The sequence below is a fragment of the Rutidosis leptorrhynchoides genome, chromosome 3 (assembly GCF_046630445.1).
Source record: "Rutidosis leptorrhynchoides isolate AG116_Rl617_1_P2 chromosome 3, CSIRO_AGI_Rlap_v1, whole genome shotgun sequence".
NCBI lineage: Eukaryota > Viridiplantae > Streptophyta > Magnoliopsida > Asterales > Asteraceae > Rutidosis > Rutidosis leptorrhynchoides.
In genome coordinates, this window is record NC_092335.1 from 424,558,882 (window position 1) to 424,585,203 (window position 26,322).

The 26,322-nt window shown below is 35.6% G+C and overlaps 2 protein-coding genes across 2 annotated transcripts; one reads left to right on the forward strand and one right to left on the reverse strand.

The window, feature by feature from the left end:
* Positions 1 to 16,968: 16,968 nt before the first annotated feature.
* LOC139897831 (mRNA cap guanine-N(7) methyltransferase 1-like) lies at positions 16,969 to 21,189 on the reverse strand. The gene is made up of 13 exons (XM_071880542.1): positions 20,898 to 21,189; positions 20,603 to 20,739; positions 20,424 to 20,492; positions 20,259 to 20,330; positions 19,983 to 20,084; positions 19,768 to 19,824; positions 19,547 to 19,685; positions 18,896 to 18,960; positions 18,734 to 18,784; positions 18,399 to 18,461; positions 17,980 to 18,103; positions 17,838 to 17,899; positions 16,969 to 17,407 (listed from the first exon to the last, which is right to left on the reverse strand). Exons 1-13 carry the CDS (start codon positions 20,980 to 20,982, stop codon positions 17,315 to 17,317), a joined length of 1,119 nt encoding a protein of 372 aa, XP_071736643.1. The 5' UTR covers positions 20,983 to 21,189; the 3' UTR covers positions 16,969 to 17,314.
* Positions 21,190 to 23,904: 2,715 nt separating this feature from the next.
* LOC139897832 (large ribosomal subunit protein uL2) lies at positions 23,905 to 25,966 on the forward strand. Its single transcript, XM_071880543.1, has 2 exons — positions 23,905 to 24,395; positions 25,445 to 25,966. The coding sequence occupies exons 1-2, from the start codon at positions 23,956 to 23,958 to the stop codon at positions 25,782 to 25,784; spliced, it is 780 nt and encodes a 259-aa protein (XP_071736644.1). The 5' UTR covers positions 23,905 to 23,955; the 3' UTR covers positions 25,785 to 25,966.
* Positions 25,967 to 26,322: the final 356 nt, after the last annotated feature.

Consider the following 26,322-nt stretch of genomic DNA (forward strand, 5'->3'; position numbering starts at 1 on the left):
TGCTCTAGATAAGAAAGAGAAATTTAGTACTACATAAACGAATTATTACCACCACTTACACTTTTAGTTTGTTTCTTGTCTGCCATTAACTTAAAAGAAAACAACTAACATTTACAACAAAAGATCCTTCTTTGAATTGTTAGATCATGACAACAACAAAAATCTCAAGTGGATACATGTAAATATAAATATCTAAATACAAATGGTTGTAAAAGAAACAAATCGGACAATGTATATAATATAATAATAATAACAAAAACATGTGAATAAACATGGCAGCTTTTTAATTCATCATTTTATCCATCGACATAATTAATTAATAAAATATTATTTCATGCTCCGTTGTGAATTAGTGGCGGATAAAAGTGTTCAGAAAAATCCCATATTTTTAAATCAACTATATTTATTTATTTTGGTCATTATGGTATAAAATTTAATCATTAAATAAATAAAAATTACATCAATTGTCCCTCTCATTTATGAGTGAAATATAAAAAGTGTTAAAATTAAATAATTAGATCCTAAATATACTTTTAATAGGCCTATAACTTATATAACTCATTTTCGGATCACCTTTTATTTTAAAAGTACATAAGTTTGAATTTAACTTGCTTAATATCACTCGGAACATCAAACGAGTATTACAAGCCTTAAATATTTATTTTTAATATACTTTATTTATATAAAGAGATGTATTTTAAATAATAATTATTATAATTTTCTATCTTTATTTTATTAATTTTTTTATATAATACTTCAAATTATATTTCGAATTATTATTTATATACACATACACACATATCTCTTACAATTAATTGTTCGTGAATCGTCGAGGTTAGTCAAAGGTAATTGAATAAATGAACATAGTTCCAAAATTTTTGAGACTCAACATTACAGACTTTGCTTATCGTGTTGGAACATATAAAGATTAAGTTTTAATTTGGTCGGAAATTTCCGGATCGTCACATAATTAGCATTATATTAGTTGAAACATAATTTTATTTAATATTAGTATACATAAATATATTTTTATATAGAAAATATTTGTTGTGATAATAATAATACTAGTTGTTTTATTTGAAGTAATAATAATAATGATAATATTAATATTAATAATAATATTAATATTAATAATGATACTAAAATCATATTTAATGATAATAATAATAATAATAATAATGATAAAAATAATAATAATAAGATGATAATATTAATAGAATGAATGGATAAGTAACTACCTCAAAGGAGTGGTCCTAAAAAATGCCCAAGTCCGGGTTTGAACCCGCGACCTCTCATTTATCAAATACACACACAAACCATCCAAGCCATTCAATTTTCTCTGATTAATATTGTAACACCGGCCATTTTTTTTTTTAAATACACAGCGGAAGACTTTATTAACAAACACAATATAAGTCACGTCATTACGTTTAAGTTTACACAACGGTGTTACGTTATCACAAAACATTATTTATACAAAAGTCCACATCAGAGTTGGGTTGTCAAACATGTCTTCTGCAATAGCACCCTTCCCGACTAGCAGTACCTAAACCTGCAAGGGGAGAATATGTGGGGGATTAGCGCACCGCTAAGTGAATGGAATCTATCTAACAGATATAGCTTAAGTCACACACAAGCTATATACTAACAACAACTCATGCTAACTATCAACTAGCATACAATAAGACAATACGAGGATCGGCGGCTTGTACGAGCACACGACTCCTAGCTGATCGGACTTGAGTCTACCGATAGTCCCTGCTACTCAATTCACAGTATAGTTATCCAGATGCAGGGGATGCATCATTCACACTATACTCTACAATCAGTAGCCTATGGACCCAACCTCCCCTAGGCACGGTTGACCTCATACGGACTCTAACCCCTCCTAGGCACGGTCTCGAGTCCCCAGTCTCCCTAGGCCCGACTGGTGCCATTCACACAGTGTACACATAATTCACATACAACATCAGGCATACTATATTATTCTAACATGGCAATTTCTATACTATGCATGGTAAAAGAGTCAACCACAGTAGCATGATATGCTACTTAAACTCTATCCGGAGATAGACCCACTCACCAATTACCAGCAACTGCTCAGTTATTATTTCTGAGCTTCCTCCTTGTCCTTATAACCTGAGAACAACACAAACAAAGTTAATATACATATCCAATAAATAATATAATCATTTCATATGATTAACTAGGTCATAACACCATATATTCATAATTTTATGAGTCTACATCATGACTCCACTCAATAATGGCATACAGGTGCGTGCAAAACACGACATACACACTAAAACTCCTTTTTCGGCCCAAAAACAGTTTGATCTAGTTTCTTAAAAGTTCACCATTAAAAAGTATTCTTTATTACGATTCCAACGATAGTTTATTCATCAAAAACGGAGTTACGTTTTGAAAGTTACGCCCGTTTCAATTTCATAAAAGGTACTGTAACAAATAGTGATTTCCGAACACTGTAGCAACTCTGTACTGTAGCAATACGGTACTGTAGCAACTCGGTACTGTAGCAAATAGTGGCACTGTAGCAATACCGAACACTGTAGCAATAGTGACACTGTAGCAAATAGCGATACTGTAGCAAATAGCGATACTGTAGCAAATAGTAACACTGTAGCAAATAGTGATACTGTAGCAGTTCGAGCACTGTAGCAAAATACTGTAGCAAAATACTGTAGCAAACACTGTAGCAACTGAGTTTCGAAGCAGCTCGCTGTTTTTACGATTTTTTCCCCAAAAAACTCGATTTTTGAGCAATTTGATCAAATTTTAAGCACATGGAAGCTACTAAACATAGATACAACCTATTTCTAACATCTATTGATGTTTTTAAACATCAAACAACAAGATTTGAGCTAATTTCTTCAAAAACTCATAAGAACACTAAAACTCAATTTTCAACAAGATTAATACATAAATCTTTGTAATACTTACCTTAAGATGATCACAAGAACACAAGGAATCGATTGCTAACTTCAATTAATCCAAAAGCTCACAAATCAAGTTAGGGTTTATGATCATGGGTGCGTTTGGTATGCGTTTGTATGTGTGTGTTTATTTTGAGAAAATGGTAGAAGAATCCAGGACATACACTTAATATTGGGTTATAAACCCATACCCCATATCACACGGGTATTTACCAGTTATCTAATTTCTTTCGTACTTAATTTGGCAACCCTAACGGAGTCCAAATTAAATAAACCAACATGTTCTGGGACCCTTGTCACAAACTGGTCACAACACAATTATAATAAAACACTAATAAAATAATTAAAATAAAAGCACTTAAGACCAAGCACAAACCCTTAGGGCAAAATAGACAACTTACAACTAGCCCGGGTTTCAGTCTGTTACAAATCCACCCCCCTTAAGGAGATTCCGTCCTCGGAATCTGGTCTTGGTCAAACAAACGAGGGTAGCGATTTCTCATCAACTCTTCTGTCTCCCATGTAAAATTAGGACCCAAACTGTGTTTCCACTCAATCAACACCATCGGAATCTCTTTCTTTCTCAGCTTAGTCACCTTTTGGTCAACCACACGGACCGGCTCTTCCACCAATTTCTTATTCAAATCGACCCTTAAATCTTCTAAAAGAAGAAGTTATGTTTCATCGTCAACTTTACACTTACGAAGATAACATACGTTGAATGTATTATGAATACTAGCTAACTCTGGCGGAAGATCTAACACCACAGTCTGATCATTCAACACTTCACTGATCGGAAATGGACCAATAAATCTCGGTGCTAACTTACCACGTTTACCGAATCTGATAACCCCTTTCCACGGCGAAACTTTCAGATACACTCGTTCACCCACATTAAAGGTTACCGGACGTCTACGCGGATCAGCATACATTTTCTGCCTGTCTCTAGCGGCTTTCAACTTTTCTCGAGCAATTGCAACTTTTTCGGCTGTCATTTGAACAATTTCAGGACCTGCAAACTGTTTCTCCCCAGCTTCTAACCAACAAGTTGGAGTTCTGCAATGACGACCGTATAACATTTCGTAAGGCGGAATTCCTATGCTCGAATGATAAGAATTATTATACGCGAATTCAACCAACGACAAATGTGTATCCCACGAACCACCGTATTCTAACACACAAGCCCTTAACATATCCTCCAAAGTCTGTATCGTTCTTTCACTCTGTCCGTCTGTCTGAGGATGATAAGCTGTACTTAAATTCACACGTGTACCCAGATTCTGTTGAAGACTATTCTAAAAATTTGACACAAATCTGGAATCTCTGTCTGAAACGATCGATAATGGCACACCATGACGACTAACTATTTCTTTCACATACAATTCGGCTAACTCACTTAACGAAGCTGTCTCACGAGTAGCAAGAAAAAGAGCACTTTTAGTTAGACGATCCACTATTACCCAAATCATATCATGTCTTTTCTGAGTTCGAGGTAATTTGGTCACAAAATCCATCGTTATATGTTCCCATTTCCACTCTGGAATCTGTAACTGGCGTAACGAACCATAAGGTTTCTGATGTTCTACCTTCACTTGAGCACATATATGCACTTTTCGACATAACGGGCGATATCTGTTTTCATTGTTGGCCACCAATACACTGTTTTCAAATCATGATACATCTTATTACTACCCGGATGTACTGTCAATCTGGATTTGTGAGCTTCCGTCATGATTAAATCCCTCAAATCTCCAAGCTTAGGCACCCAAACACGATTGTTTAAGGTCTTTAGTCCACATGAGTCATCAATTAAGTCCACTTTTCGTTTGGTCATTTGTTCATATTTAATATGTTCGTCCTCTAAAGCATAGGCCTGAATGGTTTTTAAGCTGTTAATCAAATCTGAAGTTATATTCAAACGAAGAAATTTCACATTTTCACTTGACTTTTTACGACTTAGCGCATCTGCAACCACATTTGCCTTACCCGGATGGTATTTAATTTCACAATCGTAATCTTTGATCAACTCTTGCCATCGTCTCTGACGCATATTCAATTCTTTCTGTGAGAAGATATACTGCAAACTCTTGTGATCTGTACATATAACACAATGGGTTCCATACAAATAGTGTCTCCACAGTTTCAAAGCAAACACTACTGCAGCCATTTCAAGATCATGCATTGGATAATTCTTCTCATGAACTTTCAACTGTCGCGAGGCATAAGCGATTACTTTATCTCTTTGCATTAATACACAACTCAACCCAGCAAATGACACATCACAGTATACCACGAAGTCGTCTGAACCTTCTGGTAAAGCTAATACCGGTGCCTGACACAGTAGCTGTTTCAAAATCTGAAAAGCCTTTTCCTGTTCATCAGTCCATAGAAAGGCTACATCTTTACGAGTCAACTTAGTCAACGGACCCGCTATTTTCGAGAAATCCTTGATAAATCTGCGATAATAACCGGCTAATCCCAGAAAACTCTTAATCTCAGTCAGAGTCTTCGAAGAATTCCAATTCATTACCGCTTCTATCTTTGTCGGATCAACTTTTATACCCTCGGCACAAATCACATGACCCAAAAACTGCACTTCACGTAACCAAAATTCACACTTTGAAAATTTTGCAAATAGTTGTTCACATTTCAACATGTTCAAAACCTGTCTCAGATGTTCAGCATGTTCACTTTCGGTCTTTGAATACACTAGTATATCATCTATAAACACAATCACAAACTTATCTAAGAACGGGCGACACACTCTATTCATTAGATCCATGAAGATTGCTGGCGCATTCGTCAACCCAAACGGCATGACAAGAAATTCATAATGACCATACCTTGTTCTGAACGCTGTTTTCGGTATATCTGATTCAGCAACACGAACCTGATGATATCCGGATCGTAAGTCTATCTTAGAAAAGAATGAAGCACCCTGTAACTGATCGAACAAATCGTCTATTCGAGGTAACGGATACTTATTCTTCACTGTTCTTTTGTTCAATTCACGATAATCAATACACATACGCATTGACCCATCTTTCTTTTTAACAAATAATACCGGAGCACCCCACGGTGAAGAACTCGGTCGAATAAAACCACGATCTAATAACTCTTGAATCTGTGACATCATTTCACGGATTTCAGACGGCGCTAATCGGTATGGAGCTTTAGCAACTGGAGTTGTTCCAGGAACCAACTCAATCTTATATTCGACTTCCCTTACCGGCGGCAGACCTGGTAACTCATCTGGGACACACTTCGGAAAATTCTGATACTACCGGAATATCAACCACTGTTTTCTTTTCTTTCTTCGCATCAATTACATATGCAAGAAATTATTCACAACCCTTTCCTATCGACTTTTTCGCTTTCATCATGGTTATCAACGGAAAATTATACCCGCTCCGCTCCCCTCGGGCCACAACACGGGTTCCATCGGTCGGACGAAAGGTAATCATTTTCCTATTGCACTTAATATTAGCCCTAAGCGAGCTCAACCAATCCATTCCTAGTACTACATCAAAGCTAGGAATAGGTAACACTAAACAAGTCACCGGGAAAGACTTCCCTTCGATCGCTATATAAACCCCAGTCACATAGGTTGTGACGGGTGTGGTCTTACCATCGGCTACTTCTACACTAACCGGCTTGGGTAACACAGTAGCTGGTAAATTCAACTTAGCACAGAAATCTAGGGACATAAAACACCTATTGGCACCACAATCAAACAATACGCGAGCAGGTATTGAGTTGATTAGAAACATACCGGTGATTACTTCGTCGGTTGCCACAGCATTCTCAACCGACATCTGAAAAGCTCTAGCCTCTGCTGTTGAAGGGTTCTTCCTCTTCTGCCCACTCGAGGCAGTTGACCCTCTAGCTGATGCTGAACGCGCCCCTGACCCTGCCCCGGAACTACCACTCTTCGACAGACAACTAACTGCACGATGCCCTGGTTTGTGACAAGTCCAACACACACTATTCGGATACGGACATGCTGAAGACTCATGCCCAACAACACCACACTTTAAGCATCTTCTTGTAGCCTCAGAACACTGACCACTGTGAGAAGATCGACACGTGTGACACCAATTCCCTTTACCTGATCCAGATCCAGTACTACTCTGACCAATTTTACCCTTCGATTTAAACCCACTAGACTTCTTGGATTTAAATCCTGATTGACCAGATACTTGCCCACCTTGTTGTAGCACATTACCAAACATTCTGTTTCTGGCGGCCTGAACATCACTTTCTACCATCTTAGCCATCACAACCGCTTGAGACAACGACGTAGCCGTTCTAACAAAAGTTCGGTACTCTGGCAAAATGATATTAACAAAATGTTGTATACGAGACGCTTCGTCTGGCACCCACTATTGTACAAACCTTAGTTTATCCATATACTTCTCTACTACCTCGTCGATCGTCATTTGAGGTGTCATCTTCATTTCAAGAAACTCAGTCTTGATTCGGTTCATATCAAACGGATTACAGTACTGTTCACACACCTTCCCATGAAACTGCTCCCAAGTGATCATACTCACTTGTTCTTTCGGTATACTGGAAATCAAGGAATCCCACCAAATCATAGCCCTACCTTTCAACATTCGACTAGCATATGTCACTTTCAGCTCGGGTTCACACTGGCACGCTTCAAATACCCTTTCAATTTCTCGCAACCAATTGAGAGTTACAGTCGGATCAGTACTTCCAGAGAACTCGGAGGGTTTGCAATCACGGAAGTTCTTATACGTACATCTTTTGGGTGATTGCATGTAAGGTTGATGGAACATTTGCATTTGGTATGAATTCATCATCATGGGATTTTGGTAAGTAAAGGTGTTTTGTGGTGGCATATAATATTGGTTAGGTATTTGATTCTGAAACTGGTTCTGGGGCACATTAGGTATCGTTTGGGATTGCGCGGTTGGGAATCCAGGTGGTGTATCATCATTTCCAGAATGCCTCGCCAATTCAAGCTCATTAATTTTGTCCTCGGCCTCTTTTAGCTTGCTTTCTAACTGAAGGATGTAACTACTCTGATCATCATCTGACTCAACACCTTCTTCTGGTGCTCTGAATGTTCCGGGGTTAGATGGGCCAGTTGCGTTTCTATCAGCCATACCTGTGCTACAAAACAGCTCACACAAAAGCTTAGTGGATAACAGTTAGTTCAATCACAACTAACACAAGTATATCCTATTTTCACTTAGCCCCCATTCCCACAGACATGTTTGACTTGCCTCAGGGTTTGGGAACAAAGTACGCGCACGCAATTGCTGCCAAACCATGCTCTGATACCAACTTGTAACACCGGCCATTTTTTTTTTTAAATACACAGCGGAAGACTTTATTAACAAACACAATATAAGTCACGTCATTACGTTTAAGTTTACACAACGGTATTACGTTATCACAAAACATTATTTATACAAAAGTCCACATCAGAGTTGGGTTGTCAAACATGTCTTCTGCAATAGCACCCTTCCCGACTAGCAGTACCTAAACCTGCAAGGGGAGAATATGTGGGGGATTAGCGCACCGCTAAGTGAATGGAATCTATCTAACAGATATAGCTTAAGTCACACACAAGCTATATACTAACAACAACACATGCTAACTATCAACTAGCATACAATAAGACAATACGAGGATCGGCGGCTTGTACGAGCACACGACTCCTAGCTGATCGGACTTGAGTCTACCGATAGTCCCTGCTACTCAATTCACAGTATAGTTATCCAGATGCAGGGGATGCATCATTCACACTATACTCTACAATCAGTAGCCTATGGACCCAACCTCACCTAGGCACGGTTGACCTCATACGGACTCTAACCCCTCCTAGGCACGGTCTCGAGTCCCCAGTCTCCCTAGGCCCGACTGGTGCCATTCACACAGTGTACACATAATTCACATACAACATCAGGCATACTATATTATTCTAACATGGCAATTTCTACACTATGCATGGTAAAAGAGTCAACCACAGTAGCATGATATGCTACTTAAACTCTATCCGGAGATAGACCCACTCACCAATTACCAGCAACTGCTCAGTTATTATTTCTGAGCTTCCTCCTTGTCCTTATAACCTGAGAACAACACAAACAAAGTTAATATACATATCCAATAAATAATATAATCATTTCATACGATTAACTAGGTCATAAAACCATATATTCATAATTTTATGAGTCTACATCATGACTCCACTCAATAATGGCATACAGGTGCGTGCAAAACACGACATACACACTAAAACTCCTTTTTCGGCCCAAAAACAGTTTGATCTAGTTTCTTAAAAGTTCACCATTAAAAAGTATTCTTTATTACGATTCCAACGATAGTTTATTCATCAAAAACGGAGTTACGTTTTGAAAGTTACGCCCGTTTCAATTTCATAAAAGGTACTGTAACAAATAGTGATTTCCGAACACTGTAGCAACTCGGTACTGTAGCAACACGTACTGTAGCAACTCGGTACTGTAGCAATAGTGGCACTGTAGCAATACCGAACACTGTAGCAAATAGTGACACTGTAGCAAATAGCGATACTGTAGCAAATAGTAACACTGTAGCAAATAGTGATACTGTAGCAGTTCGGGCACTGTAGCAAAATACTGTAGCAAAATACTGTAGCAAACACTGTAGCAACTGAGTTTCGAAGCAGCTCGCTGTTTTTACGATTTTTTCCCCAAAAAACTCGATTTTTGAGCAATTTGATCAAATTTTAAGCACATAGAAGCTACTAAACATAGATACAACCTATTTCTAACATCTATTGATGTTTTTAAACATCAAACAACAAGATTTGAGCTAATTTCTTTAAAAACTCATAAGAACACTAAAATCCAATTTTCAACAAGATTAATACATAAATCTTTGTAATACTTACCTTAAGATGATCACAAGAACACAAGGAATCGATTGCTAACTTCAATTAATCCAAAAGCTCACAAATCAAGTTAGGGTTTATGATCATGGGTGTGTTTGGTATGCGTTTGTATGTGTGTGTTTATTTTGAGAAAATGGTAGAAGAATCCAGGACATACACTTAATATTGGGTTATAAACCCATACCCCATATCACACGGGTATTTACCAGTTATCTAATTTCTTTCGTACTTAATTTGGCAACCCTAACGGAGTCCAAATTAAATAAACCAACATGTTCTGGGACCCTTGTCACAAACTGGTCACAACACAATTATAATAAAACACTAATAAAATAATTAAAATAAAAGCACTTAAGACCAAGCACAAACCCTTAGGGCAAAATAGACAACTTACAACTAGCCCGGGTTTCAGTCTGTTACAAATATGATACTTATTTTTATATAACCCTTTTCTTTCTGTTTTTCCCATTTTCTTCTTCTTCATGAAACACAACCCATAACTATTCCTCACCATCTTACTTATGATTTTCGTTTTCGTTTATCACCCTCTATCAAAATCACGATTTATCCTCCTCACCATCATTATCTTATTCATAACCATCGTCATCACCTCTTGTTATCATCATCCTAATCGTCACCTTCATCAACTTATTCATATTATCATCATCATTTTAATATATCATCTAATCGTCACCCTCCTCATCCTTTTCATCATATAATACTCTCACGGTCACGTATATCATTCAAGTGATTAAACCAAACGGTACATGTTTGCACAATGATATTCGATATGTAATTAAAACAAATGAGAGTTGGAAAAAAATTGTCTCGTTTCTTTTGACTAGATGAGACCCACAATAAACAAATAAAACTCTTCCCCACTAGCCTAAATGTCGGCCATCTAGTTCCATTCTTAATTCCTTTACAGCCCATCGAAAAAAAATGAAATCATTATCATAAAGTAAGTGGATTATGGGATGGTTTTGGTTCGGTTTTTAAAATGGGAACAGACAGGAAGTCGAAGCATATATATCATTATTCACTCATAATCATATCACACTTTTAACTAGTCAAGTGGGGGGTCATACGGTTGTTTTAAACAAATAAAGAAAATATACTCGGTTGAATAAACGAGCATGCTGTATTTGCAAGTGGAGATTTTTTTTTTTTTTTTTTGTTTATCAAATGTCGGCCACATCTTAAAAGGAAGGACACTCATTATCTTAATCCCACTAAACTAAAAGAATGATAAGATATTGACAACTTTATCTTTTGGGTGGGTCGATTCCTTTGAAAAGTTAAAGCATTCGTCACCCTTATAATTGATATATTAGCATGTTTCTATTTATTTTCATTCTTATATTCCCACTAACTAATAGCTTTCCAATGGGTATCCTTGCTTGGTAAAAGTTGACCAAAAGAATAGTGGTATGCAAAAAGCAGTTTGAATATATAATTGCAGGCTATGAGTTGATTATAAAATGGTTGTGTGGTATTTTCAAACCGAATAGAAGCAAGACAGATAATGAAGTAGCTGAAACAGGAACCATGGCAGCAAGAAGGTACCGTTTTGTATTGTTTTATTCCGTCTGGAACAGAAGCATTAAACAAGAGAGAAATAGCAGCGAATAGGAATGAAAACAGGAAGCTGCAGTAGTCTTTATCTTGAGAATATAGATGTAGTGGTGGTGGTTTCAATGGTGATGATTGGGTTGTAAAACGAAGACGAGTAGCAGGTGGTGCTTTTGTTGGTGATCGATGGTTGGGTTGGAATTGGTTATCGCTGATGGTGATAAGGGAACGGATTAATAGTGGTCAAAGGTGGTTTTGTCAACTAATAGCACAATCAAGAAGAAGTCATATCAGTTGAAGGAAAGGTGGTGGCAATGGTATGTTTTCAAGTAGCAACAAGTTAATGAAGAATGTTGGTTTTTATCTTGGTGTACAACGAAACAAAAGCAGAAGGTTCGATGTAATCGTAGTAGTTCATTGATGGGGATCAATTACAAGATGGTGGTTTATGGTGACCGGGTTGTTAATGGTGATGAAAAGAAATCAGTGATTTTTTTTTCTGATAACATTGATAATGTGATCGATTTATAATCCACATGAATTTGACAGGTTACATTCAATCGTACACAACAAATAATATAAAAATTAAAAGAAGATATTGATTGCTAATAGAATTGTTGGTTAGCTGAGATTTTATTCGATTTATAGACATAATGACAAAAATCATTATGTTGAGATTGTGACAAGAAACGAATTCCACTCAATATATCTGATTCTTGTATAATTAATATAATATAATATAATTAATATTAACAAATAATTGAGTATATTAATAATAATCTCAATAATAATAATGATAAATATTAATGATAACAATAATAATAAAAATAATAATTTTATTAGTGATAATTATATTATCAGTAATAATAATAATATGATGTTATTAATAATAATAATAACATTAATCATATTAATATTAATAAGACTAATAGCAATAATACTAATAATTTTAATATAACAAAATAATATTATCATGTAATTATTTACATGAAATGAAAATATTACTAATTCTAAGTATCATGTCTTATTAGGACATAAATTATTTCACATCGTTAATTCTCATAACTAAATAGTATATTATGGTTTCAAGTTATTTTTTGTATACACATATGTATATATATATATATATATATATATATATATATATATATATATATATATATATATATATATATATATATATCTATTTACAAACATCTGTTCGTGAATCGTCGGAAGCAGTCGAAGGGTAAATGAATCCATGTAAACAGTTCAAAGATTTTAAGATTCAATTAAATAAACTTTGCTTATCATGTCGAAATCATATAGAGATTAAGTTTAAATTTGGTCGGAAATTCCCGGGTCACTACAGTGTGTAAGTGTGATATTTTTAGATTATCATTTCTGATAATCTAGGTGGTGTCCTTTTAACCTTGTCGATAAAATAAAGGTTATGGTTTGTTTTAAAAACGAATGCAGTCTTTGAAAAACGTCTCATATAGAGGTCAAAACCTCGCAACGAAATCAATTAATATGGAACATTTATAATCAATATGAACGGGACATTTCAATTGTTGTCTTGTTAATGGGTTGTATAAACCGAATTCTAGTAGAGTGCCATATTAAATTTTGGGCCACTTCAAACCCACTTGTGACCAAATTGTTATCACCGACTGCTACTTCGTTTGCTTCATATTTTTTTTTTCAATCGTGTTTCATACCAAAATCAACAAACAGCATTTGCAACTGTGATGATGATGGTTCAACAGTAAACAACAATAATAATGATAACCCGAATAATTAACGATTAGGAGAAGTCGAAAATAATGATGGTACAGTTAAACCAAAACTAACCGAAACCCTGCCTTGTTATTCCTTTTCTGTTCCTATTCTTTTCGCTGAAACCAACTCCATCAAAACTTGCACCTACTACGCCTACTATCATTCTGTTTTAAACTGGACTACTACTGTTACTCGATTCAGTTTTAGTGAGGACAACGTGAAGACTTCGAATGATAATAACGAAGGGGATTATGATGATGAGGTTGTTAATGATAAAAGATGATGACCCGATGATGAAGACGATATAGATGAATGATGCTCGATAATATGATGGTATTGATGATGAACTGTGAAATTAATGTACACAATGGTTTTGGTTAAATGGATCGGAGTGAATGATGGTGATGGTAACAAAGAAGAGGAAGATGAAAACATAATCCGTGGTTAAAAGAATTAAGTTTGGGGTTATTTCAGGAATGAAAAGACGGATCAGTGGTTGCTAGGATGTTTGTTATTCGAAGGGTTGCGGGTTCGAACCCTGCCTGTGACATACTTGTCAATTTTTTTAGGTATTACTATTATTATTATTATTATTATTATTATTATTATTATTATCGCTCTTATTATTATTAGTATTATCATTATTACCAAAATGATCATGTTTATTAAAACTATTATTTTGATTAAAAATTATTATTATTATCAGCATGTTAATACTATTATAACTATTATTTTAAAATGAATAATATTATTTAAAAATATACTTAATACATATAATATAACTATATTAATATTTTTATTTAATATATATAAAATGAATATATTTTTAATGAAACATATAAGTTATAAAATGATATCACTAATAAATACATATATAAATTATTCGATTACGATTATATGTGTTAATATATACACTTGATATAGGTTCGTGAATCCGAGGCTGACCCTGCATTGTTCAGTATCGTCGTATGCATAATTTTACTACAAAATATCGTATCGTGAGTTCATTTGATTCCCTTTTACTCTTTACATTTTTGGGACTGAGAATACATGCGCTGTTTTTATAACTGCTTTATTAAATGCTTTTGAAATATATTTTGAACTGCGAATACATGAAATGCTTTTATAAATGTTTGACGAGATTGACACAAGCAAAACATTCCTCGAATGAATTATTATGCAGACAGAAGTTCTGCAGATTATTATTGAATTAGTTGAACGTTATAATTGCCACTAATTGTTGTGAATATTTCCCCTGATTATTATTGCTTGGTAACCTAAGAATTAGAAACGGGTATGGCCCTAATTCACGCGAATCCTAAAGGTAGCTACCGGGTTTAACACCCCCACCCAGAATGTTCACTAGACGGAAGAGCTAGTGGGCGTGGTGTTTAGTACTTCGAGGTTTATATATTATACAGATGAGATGTTCTGTTTTGAGAATATTATTGATGCGCATTATATGTTAAGGTCAGTTACCATGTTGAGCAATGAAATCAAATTGAATGTTAAGTATCGAGAGAATGATTTTTATACACAGGTTATGTGTATTATTTTTATGCACGAGATATGTGTACGATTATTTAAAAATCGCGAGGCAACCTACGAGGGAGAAAAGGATACGAACCTACTCTGCCAAGCATTATTAAAAATGGTTTTGTACACGAGATAGGTGTACTATGTTTAAATCTTATGGTCTATCAAAATGATGAATTTTACTGCTTATGATAAACCTATGAACTCACCAACTTTTTAGTTGACACTTTTAAGCATGTTTATTCTCAGGTATGAAAGAAATCTTCTGCTGTGCATTTGCTCATTTTAAAGATATTACTTGGAGTCATTCATGACATATTTCAAAAGACGTTGCATTCGAGTCGTTGAGTTCATCAAGAATATTATTAAGTCATTTATAGTTGGATATATTATGAAATGGTATGCATGCCGTCAACTTTCGATGTGATGAAAGTTTGTCTTTTAAAAACGAATGCAATGTTTGTAAAATGTATCATTTAGAGGTCAAATACCTCGCAATGAAATCAACTATCGTGAATCATTTATAATCGGTATGGACGGGTCCTTTCATATATGATGCATATAGGAAAGATAACTTCAATTTGTGGTCCATGATTTTTTGCACCATAAGTGATTTTTTGGCTTATGGAAATTTATCGGGATACGGTACCAAAGAGATGAAGGCGTGTCCTATTTGAGAAAGTGACACATGTTTGATATGGTTAAAAAACTGTAAGAAACCACTGTTTATGGGACATCGAAGAGCGCTTCCGATAAGGTATCCATATCGTATGGTGGAAAACTTGTTTGATGGTAATATTGAGGTTGGTAGTGTAAGGCCAGTGTTGGATGGGGAAACTTCATTTGTCAGGGTTGAAAACATTAACATTGTGTTTGGAAAAAGCAATACAAGTCGAGATAAAGGGATTTGGAAAAAAAAAGTTCTATTTTCTGGGATTTACTGTATTGGAAATATTTACATGTCCGACATTGTATTGATGTTATGCAATTGAAAAAAAACAAGTTAAGGAGCCCGCGCTTCGCAGCGGAACTCCAAAGCAGGTTCTAATGGAAAACCCAGTGTTTGAAAAAAAAAAGTCAACGTGTATGAAAGGTAGGCCTAACTATTTAGTGTTTTTTAAAAAGCATCCGTTTTGTGAGTAGTTAGTTGCGTTTTGTTCATAGAATTATTTCGAGTTGAACGGTATTGTTGGAAAAATTTAACTTGCGGCGAGCGAGAAGATATGGCCCGTTGAAAATTTGGGCGAAGTATATTTAAGATTTTTTGTGAGTATTTTGGTTTGACGTTTTACCCCCTGATTGGGGGGCCGATTTGTATTTTGACCAAAGTTGGAGGGTCATTTTGGAAAATCGAATTTTAGTATTAAAATAATGCTATGAATAGTCTAAACATAGTTTCTATTGAATATATTTATAATTATAATTATAATGTTTCTGACAGCTTGATATGTTTGTTGTGGAATATACCGGGGAAGACGAAAGATGGAGTTAATGTTCGAAATGACATGGCCGAAATGGATATTCGACATGAGCTTCATCCGGGGAAGACGAAAGTAGGAAAGAAACCTTATTTGTCAGTCGCTTGTTATACCTTATTAAAGGTCGAAAAAAATTGCCAATGATTGCATGGTGTTAAAGTTCCATCCGACTATTCTGCTAACATCAAGAGTTTGTTCTTGATGAAAGACAATAAACTTATTGGTATGAAGTCTCATGATTGTCAGGTTTTAATGACCCAATGCAATTCGTAAAAATACTTAATGATCGAATCCGACATACAATCACAAAGCTCTGCTGGCTTTTTAACGTGATCCATTCAAAAATGATTGATCCGGCTATTTTGGATACATGGCAAAGTGATATTATCCTTACTCTTTGTCAGCTTGAAATGTACTTTCCACCTTCATTTTTTGATGAAATGGTCCACCACGTATCTCATATTGTGTATGAAATAAAGGCTTGTGGTCATCTATTCTTACAATACACGTATCTGTTCAAAAGGTTATGTGAGAAATAAGAGTCGACCAGAAGGGAGTATTGTTGAATAATATGACACAGAAACATAACATGCACTAAATCGTCCCAATCCTTTACATTCCATTATTGGCAACCAAAGAAAACATCACAATACATGTATCTGTTCAAAAGGTTATGTGAGAAATAAGAGTTGACCAGAAGGGAGTATTGTTGAATAATATGACACAGAAACATAACATGCACTAAATCGTCCCAATTATTGGCAACCAAAGAAAACATCAGAGGTTAACAGTCTTTATAGCATAGCATAAACTATACTTAACAATTGGTACAATACAATTATACAGTGTGTCAAATCACTATGTATCAATGGCTTCCAAATGAGGCCATAAAAACAAAAATACAGGACAGGCACCAAGATCGTGTTATCAGCATTACTAACATCTTAACTATCCAACTTATTATACAAAACATCTGTTTCCAAAAAGGCAACTCAATCCAGATGTTCTGTATGCATATACTTGATGTTTTCTTACTAGTTTAGTATGAGCTTGCATATACTTGATGTTTTCTTACTAGTTTAGTATGAGCTTGCCGCGACTCCAAATCAGCTATCGATATAAGTTATGTCTTCTTTTTCGAGGTGCATCTTCCCTTTGTCTCTTCTAACATTTGCTCGATTAGGTTCTGGTTGGCCTCGCTGCAATTCAAGATATGTTTCTAATCCTTACAAGATTGATATGCAAATTGGACCCCTTTAAATAACACTAGTAGTTTATAACCCACGACATCGCGGATTTAAACCAATAATTCTATCCAAGACAAAATTGACAAGTGTAAACGGCGGCCGTCTCGGACGACTAGTCGGTTTGGTGACTAGCTCATCACGTTTCGCCCCAAAACGTCTAATTAGTCGGTCAACGCTAAAAAGTCAAGTCAAAGTCAGTCTGAGTAGGTCAAAGTCAAGTCAAAGTCAGTCAGTCGTGCGCGTGCGCGTGCGTGTGTGGGTGTGTGTGTGTTAAATATATACTATTATTTAAAGTCAACGTTAGTCAACGTCCGACTCGACCCGACTCACAAATGCATGTGTTTCAACGCGTAGATTATGTATAAGTGTAACTGAATCTAACCTTTTTCAACACATACGCCAAGTATAGATAAGCCACCTCCCATTCATCAGCAGAAATTGTACCTGGAGATTTCTTAAAAAAGTAAGCATCCTCTATAATACAAAGGTATTGAATCAAGAAAGTAAGATAAGAAGGGGGTTACTTGTGTCTTGGTTTCCATCACCCAATGCACCAAGTCTGCGCATGAGCTCAATATATTCAGGTTTCTTCATGTACTCATGAACAAATGCATGTGAGTTCTTCACAAAAACAAGCTCCAAATCATACTGCAATTTTAAAACAGAATTTTTTTGTTTAGATTACAAGACAAACAAATCATTCTAGCAACATAATTTGGGTACATGCATGTTTAGGGACATCAATACTCTAAACAGATTTGGCACAAATCAGGTCAACTTGAGTACGCAGGCAGAAACGGTCCCGCCTGTTTGGGTTGACCCACAAACACTTTTTTGTCCATTTTAGCTTTTTTGTCAATAACTAACTTACAATAACAGCAATACTCTACACTTTTGTGTATTAACAATTTATAAGGTTGTGTGTTTTAAACGCAACAGATACCTCTTCTGCAAGTGCTTTAAAGACGGGAAACGAAACAACCCACTCGGGACAATCGACAGCATCCTGCAAAAAAACATCCCCAATTTCAAATTCAACAACAAAAATGAACAAGAACGGTCTTTATACAGTATAAAAGAGTTTTGATGCAAAGAATGATTTACTCACCACTTTATGTTTATGTTTTTCAATACAATTAGTAATTTAAAAAATTGAATTTTGGAGCCAAAACGATTGGATTTTTCACATACACATCAACTAGTTTGATCACGTGAAACATATACAGCTTCTGCAAAAACTAAGTACACAATTGATACATGTAATATACTCGAACATACCTCTAGGTGGAATTTGTATTTTATGCCAAAAGGACTTGAAGACTTAAACTTCTGAAAAACAAACATGAAACATGTAAAACTGTTAGCCTCTTTAATAACCTAGTAAAGGTTCCTACTTACTAGAAGAAAATGATTATAAGCTGCAATAAATAAAGAACTAACCTTCTCTGAGAAATCATCATCAAATTGAATCCAGTATACGCTATTGCCAAAGACCAATCCATCGGCTGCATGATAAGGAATAATATCAACTCGTGAGCTAAGAAAGCAAATTTGTGTAGACTAAAACATAAAATAGGTAAAGGTTTTGGCATTAAAAATGGAAACACAGCATCTATTTTCATTGAATAATCAAATAGAACATGGTTCAAAGTTCACATCAAGAGACTCAAACTTGTGCATCTGATGTACATGTGGCGACCCCGAACTTCAAGGCATTCACTTATGGAATGAAAAGAATTAGAATTGTGTTTTACCTTCAACGGGTCCAAACAGTAAAAGAAGACAGCAATAAATGGAAGGTATGAGACACGTTGAAAGTCGTCCACCATTTGTTTTTGATGCATATAACTTCTTAACCTAAGAAAACTATATTACTCTAATAATAAATATATATTATTTTGTAAATATAATTAACGCAATAATTATTATCAAGATTTGGACAACCAAATAAAAGTGCGTTAACCCAATCGGACCTTATCTGTTGACCCATTTTGACCCCTACCCAATCTGAGCAGTCTGCACAGGTTGTCACATTCAATCGTGCAACTTACGAGTTTAAACTGAAAAACAGAGAAAAGAGGAGTAAGAAACCTGCTCTTAGCTTTTTCACTATAACATTTGCATCTGGCATCGTTCCAATAAATATTCCTCCAGGACGAAGTAACGATGATACGTTAGCCAAGGCCCTACGTGCACGTGCCTCAGTAGACCACGAGTAATGCATTGCAAACTGCAACGTAAAACATTCCTCATAAAATCAGTCAAAATTGGTCGAGTCAAAATTACAACCTTGTGTAGCACAACTTACTGACCTGGCAACTACATAGATCAAAAGGTGCATCATCAGCTAAAGCTTTATCCAGTCGGACCTAAAAGATATACCAGCTTAGTATCATAAGCATACAGTTCAGTTACTAGTAGACAAATTGATATTCTGAATGTAAATATAGACGTCTATCGCGTAAAATTGACTATATAAAAAATGTTCCAATCACACGAGTAAATAAGACTCTATACTATTAGTCACCTCAAAACAATCTCCACATAAAAGTCGAGCAGGAAAGGTGAACTTTTTACGACGCTGATGATGATCTGCATCACCATTGTAACGAGTGCGACAATCTTCTATCTGCAACATATTTTTGTGATTGCAAAAGGTGATAATTATGAAATTCTCAAGAGAAGGACAAGGTTAAAATGTTAAAAATTAATCACGAAATGATCGTACAACAACTTAACAAAAGTATATACATGAAACTCAATCAACGTATTAATAAGATGGCTAGATTTCAAAGAAATTTACCGAACCATCTGCTATGTCAATGCCAACATAGTATCCAATTTTTGCCTTGTCCCATTTGATCAAGTCACCACCCTAATCCAATATCAAGATTAATCATCAAATAAAACTCAAACAATTAAAAAAGCACATAAATGAAACCTATCAACCACAGGATACCTATTTTACCTTGCCACACGCAAGATCAAGAACTGAATCCCCTTTCTTTGCATATAGTTGAATCAAAACACTTTTAATCTGCTCGAACAATATAACATCAGCATCAAACCAATAAAACCACAAATCACACCATACCATATAGACTAACTATAGTATAAGCCAGTCAATGCAAATCATAATCTACAGACCCAATTATTAAGCTTCTTCAAATGAATAATTGGACTCGCTTCTCGCTCGTCCAACGTTTGGTTAGTCCTCGCACTGTAATGTTCCGCAACTTTTTTCGCAAAATTTTTTGGGCTTTCGTCCTCTAGAAACGCATCACCTGGCAAATCAAGTACACATAACACGAAACGTCTAAAACACCCAAATCATTCAGAACAAAAGAATGCATATGTTTACATACACTGATATATATTCATATGCAAGGAAGTATATAAATTAGATAATAAATATAAATACATTAGAAGATGAAATATTTACCATCTGGATTGTGTCTAGCTTTGGATTTAGGAGGTCCTGAATATGATGACGATGATGATGATTGATGTTGATAGCTTCTCTTCATTATAAACAATCGGTAACAGCTATAACTTGTGTACGTATAATATATACATTAATTTGAAATTCGATTAGTATCAATAACAAAACCCTAGGTATACGAATCAGCAAGGAAAGTTGGTGTTGTAAGATTTGATTTTGAATGTAATTATTAGACGAACGATGAGTTTTTGAAGGATAATTTGGAAGTTTTTTTAACGATCAATTGGGAATAATAATGGCGTTTGAACAAACAGTGGAAGTGATGTTGGTTCTAGGGCTTATAATGGTAATAGTAAAAGTAAATTTACATTTACATTTACATTTACATTTACGATAACTATATCAGCCAACAACTATGAACAGTAACCTGAGCCACCGAGCCGATGAACAGTAACCGAGTCGATGAACGGTAACCGAGCTGATGAACAGTTTTTTTTTTCCTTTTCTTTGGCCAACGAAGTGACAGACCTTTTTTACTAGTTGGTATAAAGGAACATTCGAGGATTTGAATAACTATATCAGCCAACAACTATGAACAGTAACCTGAGCCACCGAGCCGATGAACAGTAACCGAGTCGATGAACAGTAACCGAGCCGATGAACAGTTTTTTTTTCTTTAGCCAACGAAGTGGCAGACTTTTTTTACTAGTTGGTATAAAGGAACATTCGAGGATTTGAGGTTTTATTTCAGGCCCTCACAAATCACTTTTCTATTTTAGAGAGTTGTTTTCTCGAACGAACAAATTTATACCGTCAATGAGAGCGCACCAAGGGAACAATAGACTGAGCACGAATTTCATTTGTATTTGAGCGTAAAAGCAGCTGCTTTGAAGGTTGGAAACTCTAAGAGTAGGAGTTCTAGTGGTCGACTCGGTTCTTTCAAATTGTTTCTCATTATTAAGAAAAGGTAAAAAAAATAAAACGAATTTATATTATTAACTTAAATATAATTATTTTTTTTACAACGATTGAGATTACCCGAGAGGGACTAAACCACCCGTTGCGATCATCTCTCATTTCGGCTACGCCGATACAACGATAATAACCCCGCTCTCATCGCTGCCTGGGAGGAAACCTTGAAATCAATCCAAAAGCACGGCCAAATAAAACCTCACTCGTGGTAGAGATGAAATTGTGTTTTTAATATGTAGTCAATGGATGTCGAACTCCTGACCTCCTCTAAAGGAGGCAGGCCACCAACTGCTGGACCACATCACAACTTCAATTTAAATATAATTAATAGTATAATAGTAATTTAGATGTAGAAAGATCAAAAAGTGGTGTGTGAGGATCACCTCCCTTTATTTTAAGGATAGCGATAAATATTTAATAAATTCATTTGGATTAAAAAATAAAGAATTGTAATACATTTAATACTTAGTAATTAATTACTTTTAATATTATATTAATATTAATATTAATATTAATATTAATATTAATATTAATATTAATATTAATATTAATATTAATATTAATATTAATAAATTAATCATAATTATAAGTGGATTAATAAAGATAAAAAATGTTAGTTAAAATATCAACTCTTTATTTTACTACTGAGTAATGATAAGAGTTTTCACTACATGAAATACGAAATGTCTATTCTTGTTGACGTTTTTTTTTAAAAAGCCACGGGCTCACGGCTAGAGTTGGATTGTTTTTTTTTGGAATCCTCGAGTCCGATTCCTTTATAATTCGGAGGCGAGTACCTTTCTTGGTCTTCTAGTTCATGGTGGTGTTTGGTTGTGAAAATTTTTCGATGATGGTTCCTGGATTTTGGTGGCGGTAATGGCATGGTGGTGGTTGGACTTCTTCTTCCCACCGACTTTTTTGTGACGGTGCAGTGTTCGGATCCTCTCATGTTCACCTCGTTTCATTGATTTAGTTGCTACTCTCTCTTGCGTTGGGGTCCTAAGCGATTTGTGATCCTTAAAGGTGGTCGGCTAGTCGACTGTTTTTTCGGCAGCTTGTCGGCGAGTACCTGAAGGTTTATTGTTGTGACGGTCCGTGTTCTCCTAACCGTCTCCCATGGTTGATGAATCCCGCTGGCTTGGACGTCTCTGCGTTCTTACCGATGGCTTTTGTACTTGTGGGAATGGTTTAGTGTAGCTAGTACTTAGTTTCCATATGCTATAGTTTTAGTCACATTGTATTTCCTAGTTATATGCGGTTTCACCATGTTTAGTTTAGTTTATTTAGGTTTGTTTAGTTGTGCCGTCTTTTGCAGTTATTTGTTTACTGGAACCCATTGATTTACCTTTTGTGTCGATGTATTTGTTGATATTTCGATGTTATTACATTTTTTCCGGCAAAAATTAAAAAACCCCTTAGAGCGCTCCCAACCATGAAAGGGTTTCTTCCAGGACTAACCAACCATTCAGCGCCACATCAACACCTCAATCTCACTTTCTTCCCAGGACTAAACCTGGACTAAACACTTCCAACAATGACATACCTCCTCAAATAAATTGGGACCCACTTAAATTATTTAATTAAAGATGTTACAAGCTTTAATGCTCATGGTACAAGCAATATATACGTCCAGCCGTCCTCAAATATGTTGTAAATGGACAAGAACCTGGGCGGAAGAGCTGGGCTAGACCCCTGGACTAGAGCTGGGCTAAATGGTGCCATCAGTGTCCTCCTGGACTAAAACTTGGGCGGAGCCTTGGCGCATGCGTTGGGAGCACTCTTAGTGTGCTTGCCGAGTTTAGATCCGTTTAATATTATTAAGTTTGTTTGCTAGTAACGAGGATTACGAACTTGCCAAGTTTATATTTTACAGCTTTTAGCTTCTTTAAAGCCTCATTAAAAGCCCTACTATCCCATTCCAAATATCTCCTTATAAAATAGCCCAACTAAACTATTATTCGGCCCAATACATTCTAGGTTAAGAGACCATACCCTCATATAAACCCTATTTCATCACTTCACGTTCCTTATCTTCACAACCCTTCCATTTTGCCGCTACCACCAATCTCTAACCCTAACCGGAGAAATGGGTAGAGTCATCAGAGCGCAACGTAAGGGAGCTGGCTCCATCTTCAAATCTCACACTCATCACCGTAAGGGTCCGGCAAGGTTCCGCAGTCTCGATTTCGGCGAACGCAATGGTTACCTAAAAGGAGTAATCACTGAGATCATTCACGATCCAGGACGTGGTGCGCCGCTTGCTCGCGTCACTTTCCGTCATCCTTTCCGTTACAAGCACCAAAAGGAACTGTTTGTTGCAGCTGAAGGGATGTACACAGGTCAATTCGTGTTTTGTGGTAAGAAGGCTAATCTGATGGTCGGTAATGTGTTGCCGTTAAGATCTATCCCTGAAGGAGCTGTTGTTTGTAACGTTGAACATCACGTTGGTGACCGTGGTTCGTTTGCTAGGGCTTCTGGTGATTATGCTATTGTTATCAGTCATAATCCTGATAACGGTACCTCTAGGTATAATTTTTCTATTTGTTTATTTAAAATTATAATTAATAATTAATTAATTAATTAGTGTTTTGTGTTATGCTCTACTGTTTATCTGCTTTGATATATGCTGAATGCTGATTTTTTACTGTGATTTTGATGTATTTTGTTTTTTGCAATTAGAATTTAGTAGTCTGTGCTATGCTTAGCGGTGTAAGTTGATTTTTTTTAACGATTTGGATGAAATATTTTGGAATTGAGGATTTATTTGAAATGGATATTTTGCATATTATTGTTTGTTAACTATAATATTAACCACTTTTTAAATTGTAATAAGAATGAGATATAAACGCTTAGAATAACTTGATAAATTGTGGCAAGCTATAAATGAATTTGTCAAGTTTTTTGCAACCCTAGCTAATCTACTAATCTTGTTTGAATGGTTCAGTATTGCTGTTGTCAAAATGTCAAGTTAAACTTCTTAGAATTTATATAAATTTGTTTTTGTGATTCAAAAGTTTTAGATTTCATATAACATATGATGATGTTTTGGGAATATGAATCTAGAAGCTTGAGTTATTATTTGTGCTTTTAGTTGAAATTGTTTGATAATTTAGATGCTTTTTAGTTGACTTTGTATACAAATTTAGATGCATTATGAGTGATTTGCTGTTTTACTTGAAATAAATAATTTTTAGGTTGCCTGTTTGTTCACCGGGTTATTTACTTATTTTCAATATCCTACATTACATACGTGTCCAGAATATGTCATATGTTATGGCAAGTTGTGGTTTGCATTGTGTTAGTATTTCTGCTGTTTTAGTTGATCTTCTGTTTTGGGATTTTGAAAAATTTTACTTTGATCCATTAGTTGCTATATTAACTTTATATGGTGTGTATACAGAAATGTAATTTATTATCTGGAAAGATGCTTTATGGATTATTTGCCCGTTATTATATCTTAGTTTGATTAGTTTGATGTTGGTGATGATAATTGCTGTTCACAAATGAATTTCAAGATTATTTTCTTTGTAATTTTCATACAGATTAGTTTACTATTTTGGTGTTTTGTTTTACAGAGTGAAGCTTCCATCTGGGGCCAAGAAGATTGTTCCAAGTGGATGTCGAGCCATGATTGGTCAAGTTGCCGGTGGAGGACGTACCGAAAAGCCCATGCTGAAGGCCGGAAACGCATATCACAAGTTCCGTGTCAAGAGAAACTGTTGGCCTAAGGTTCGGGGTGTTGCTATGAATCCAGTCGAGCATCCTCATGGTGGTGGTAACCATCAACATATCGGTCATGCAAGTACTGTTCGTCGTGATGCGCCACCTGGACAAAAGGTTGGTCTTATTGCCGCCAGGAGGACTGGTCGTCTTAGGGGTCAAGCTGCTGCTACTGCTGCCAAGGCTGATAAGTAATAAACGAGCGTTATGGATGTTGAATTTAGTTATGGTATCTTTGAATCTGTTGCTTTTGTTTCTAGTTTGTTCCAGTTTATCTCCAACTGTTTTGTTGAGCATCATACATTATTACTATATATTGTTCTGAATTTTTGCAGTAATTTACGGATTATTATCAAATTGTTGTCTTTGACATGTCATATTGATTTTGCTTTCATCTTGGTTATCTTTTCTCTGAGATAAGTAGATTAAAAAGTTTTACTAATTTTTCTATAACTTTATTTACAAATATGTCTGTTTACTCCGTGTCTCCGTATTAATAGTCTATTTTATGGGTGTTTTGTAAGTATAACATTAGTTGCAGACTTGCACTCCTCAAGAAAACTTGTTATGACCATTCGGTATGCCGGATAACGATCCCAATCCGTTGCCCCACAACAACCACAACGGGCTCTATGGGGCTGTTGTGGCTCGAGTTGTGTCGTTGGAGCGGACCACAAGCCACGCAACGGTCGTCGAGGATACTTGTCGAGATATGATTGGGTGTTCGAATTTG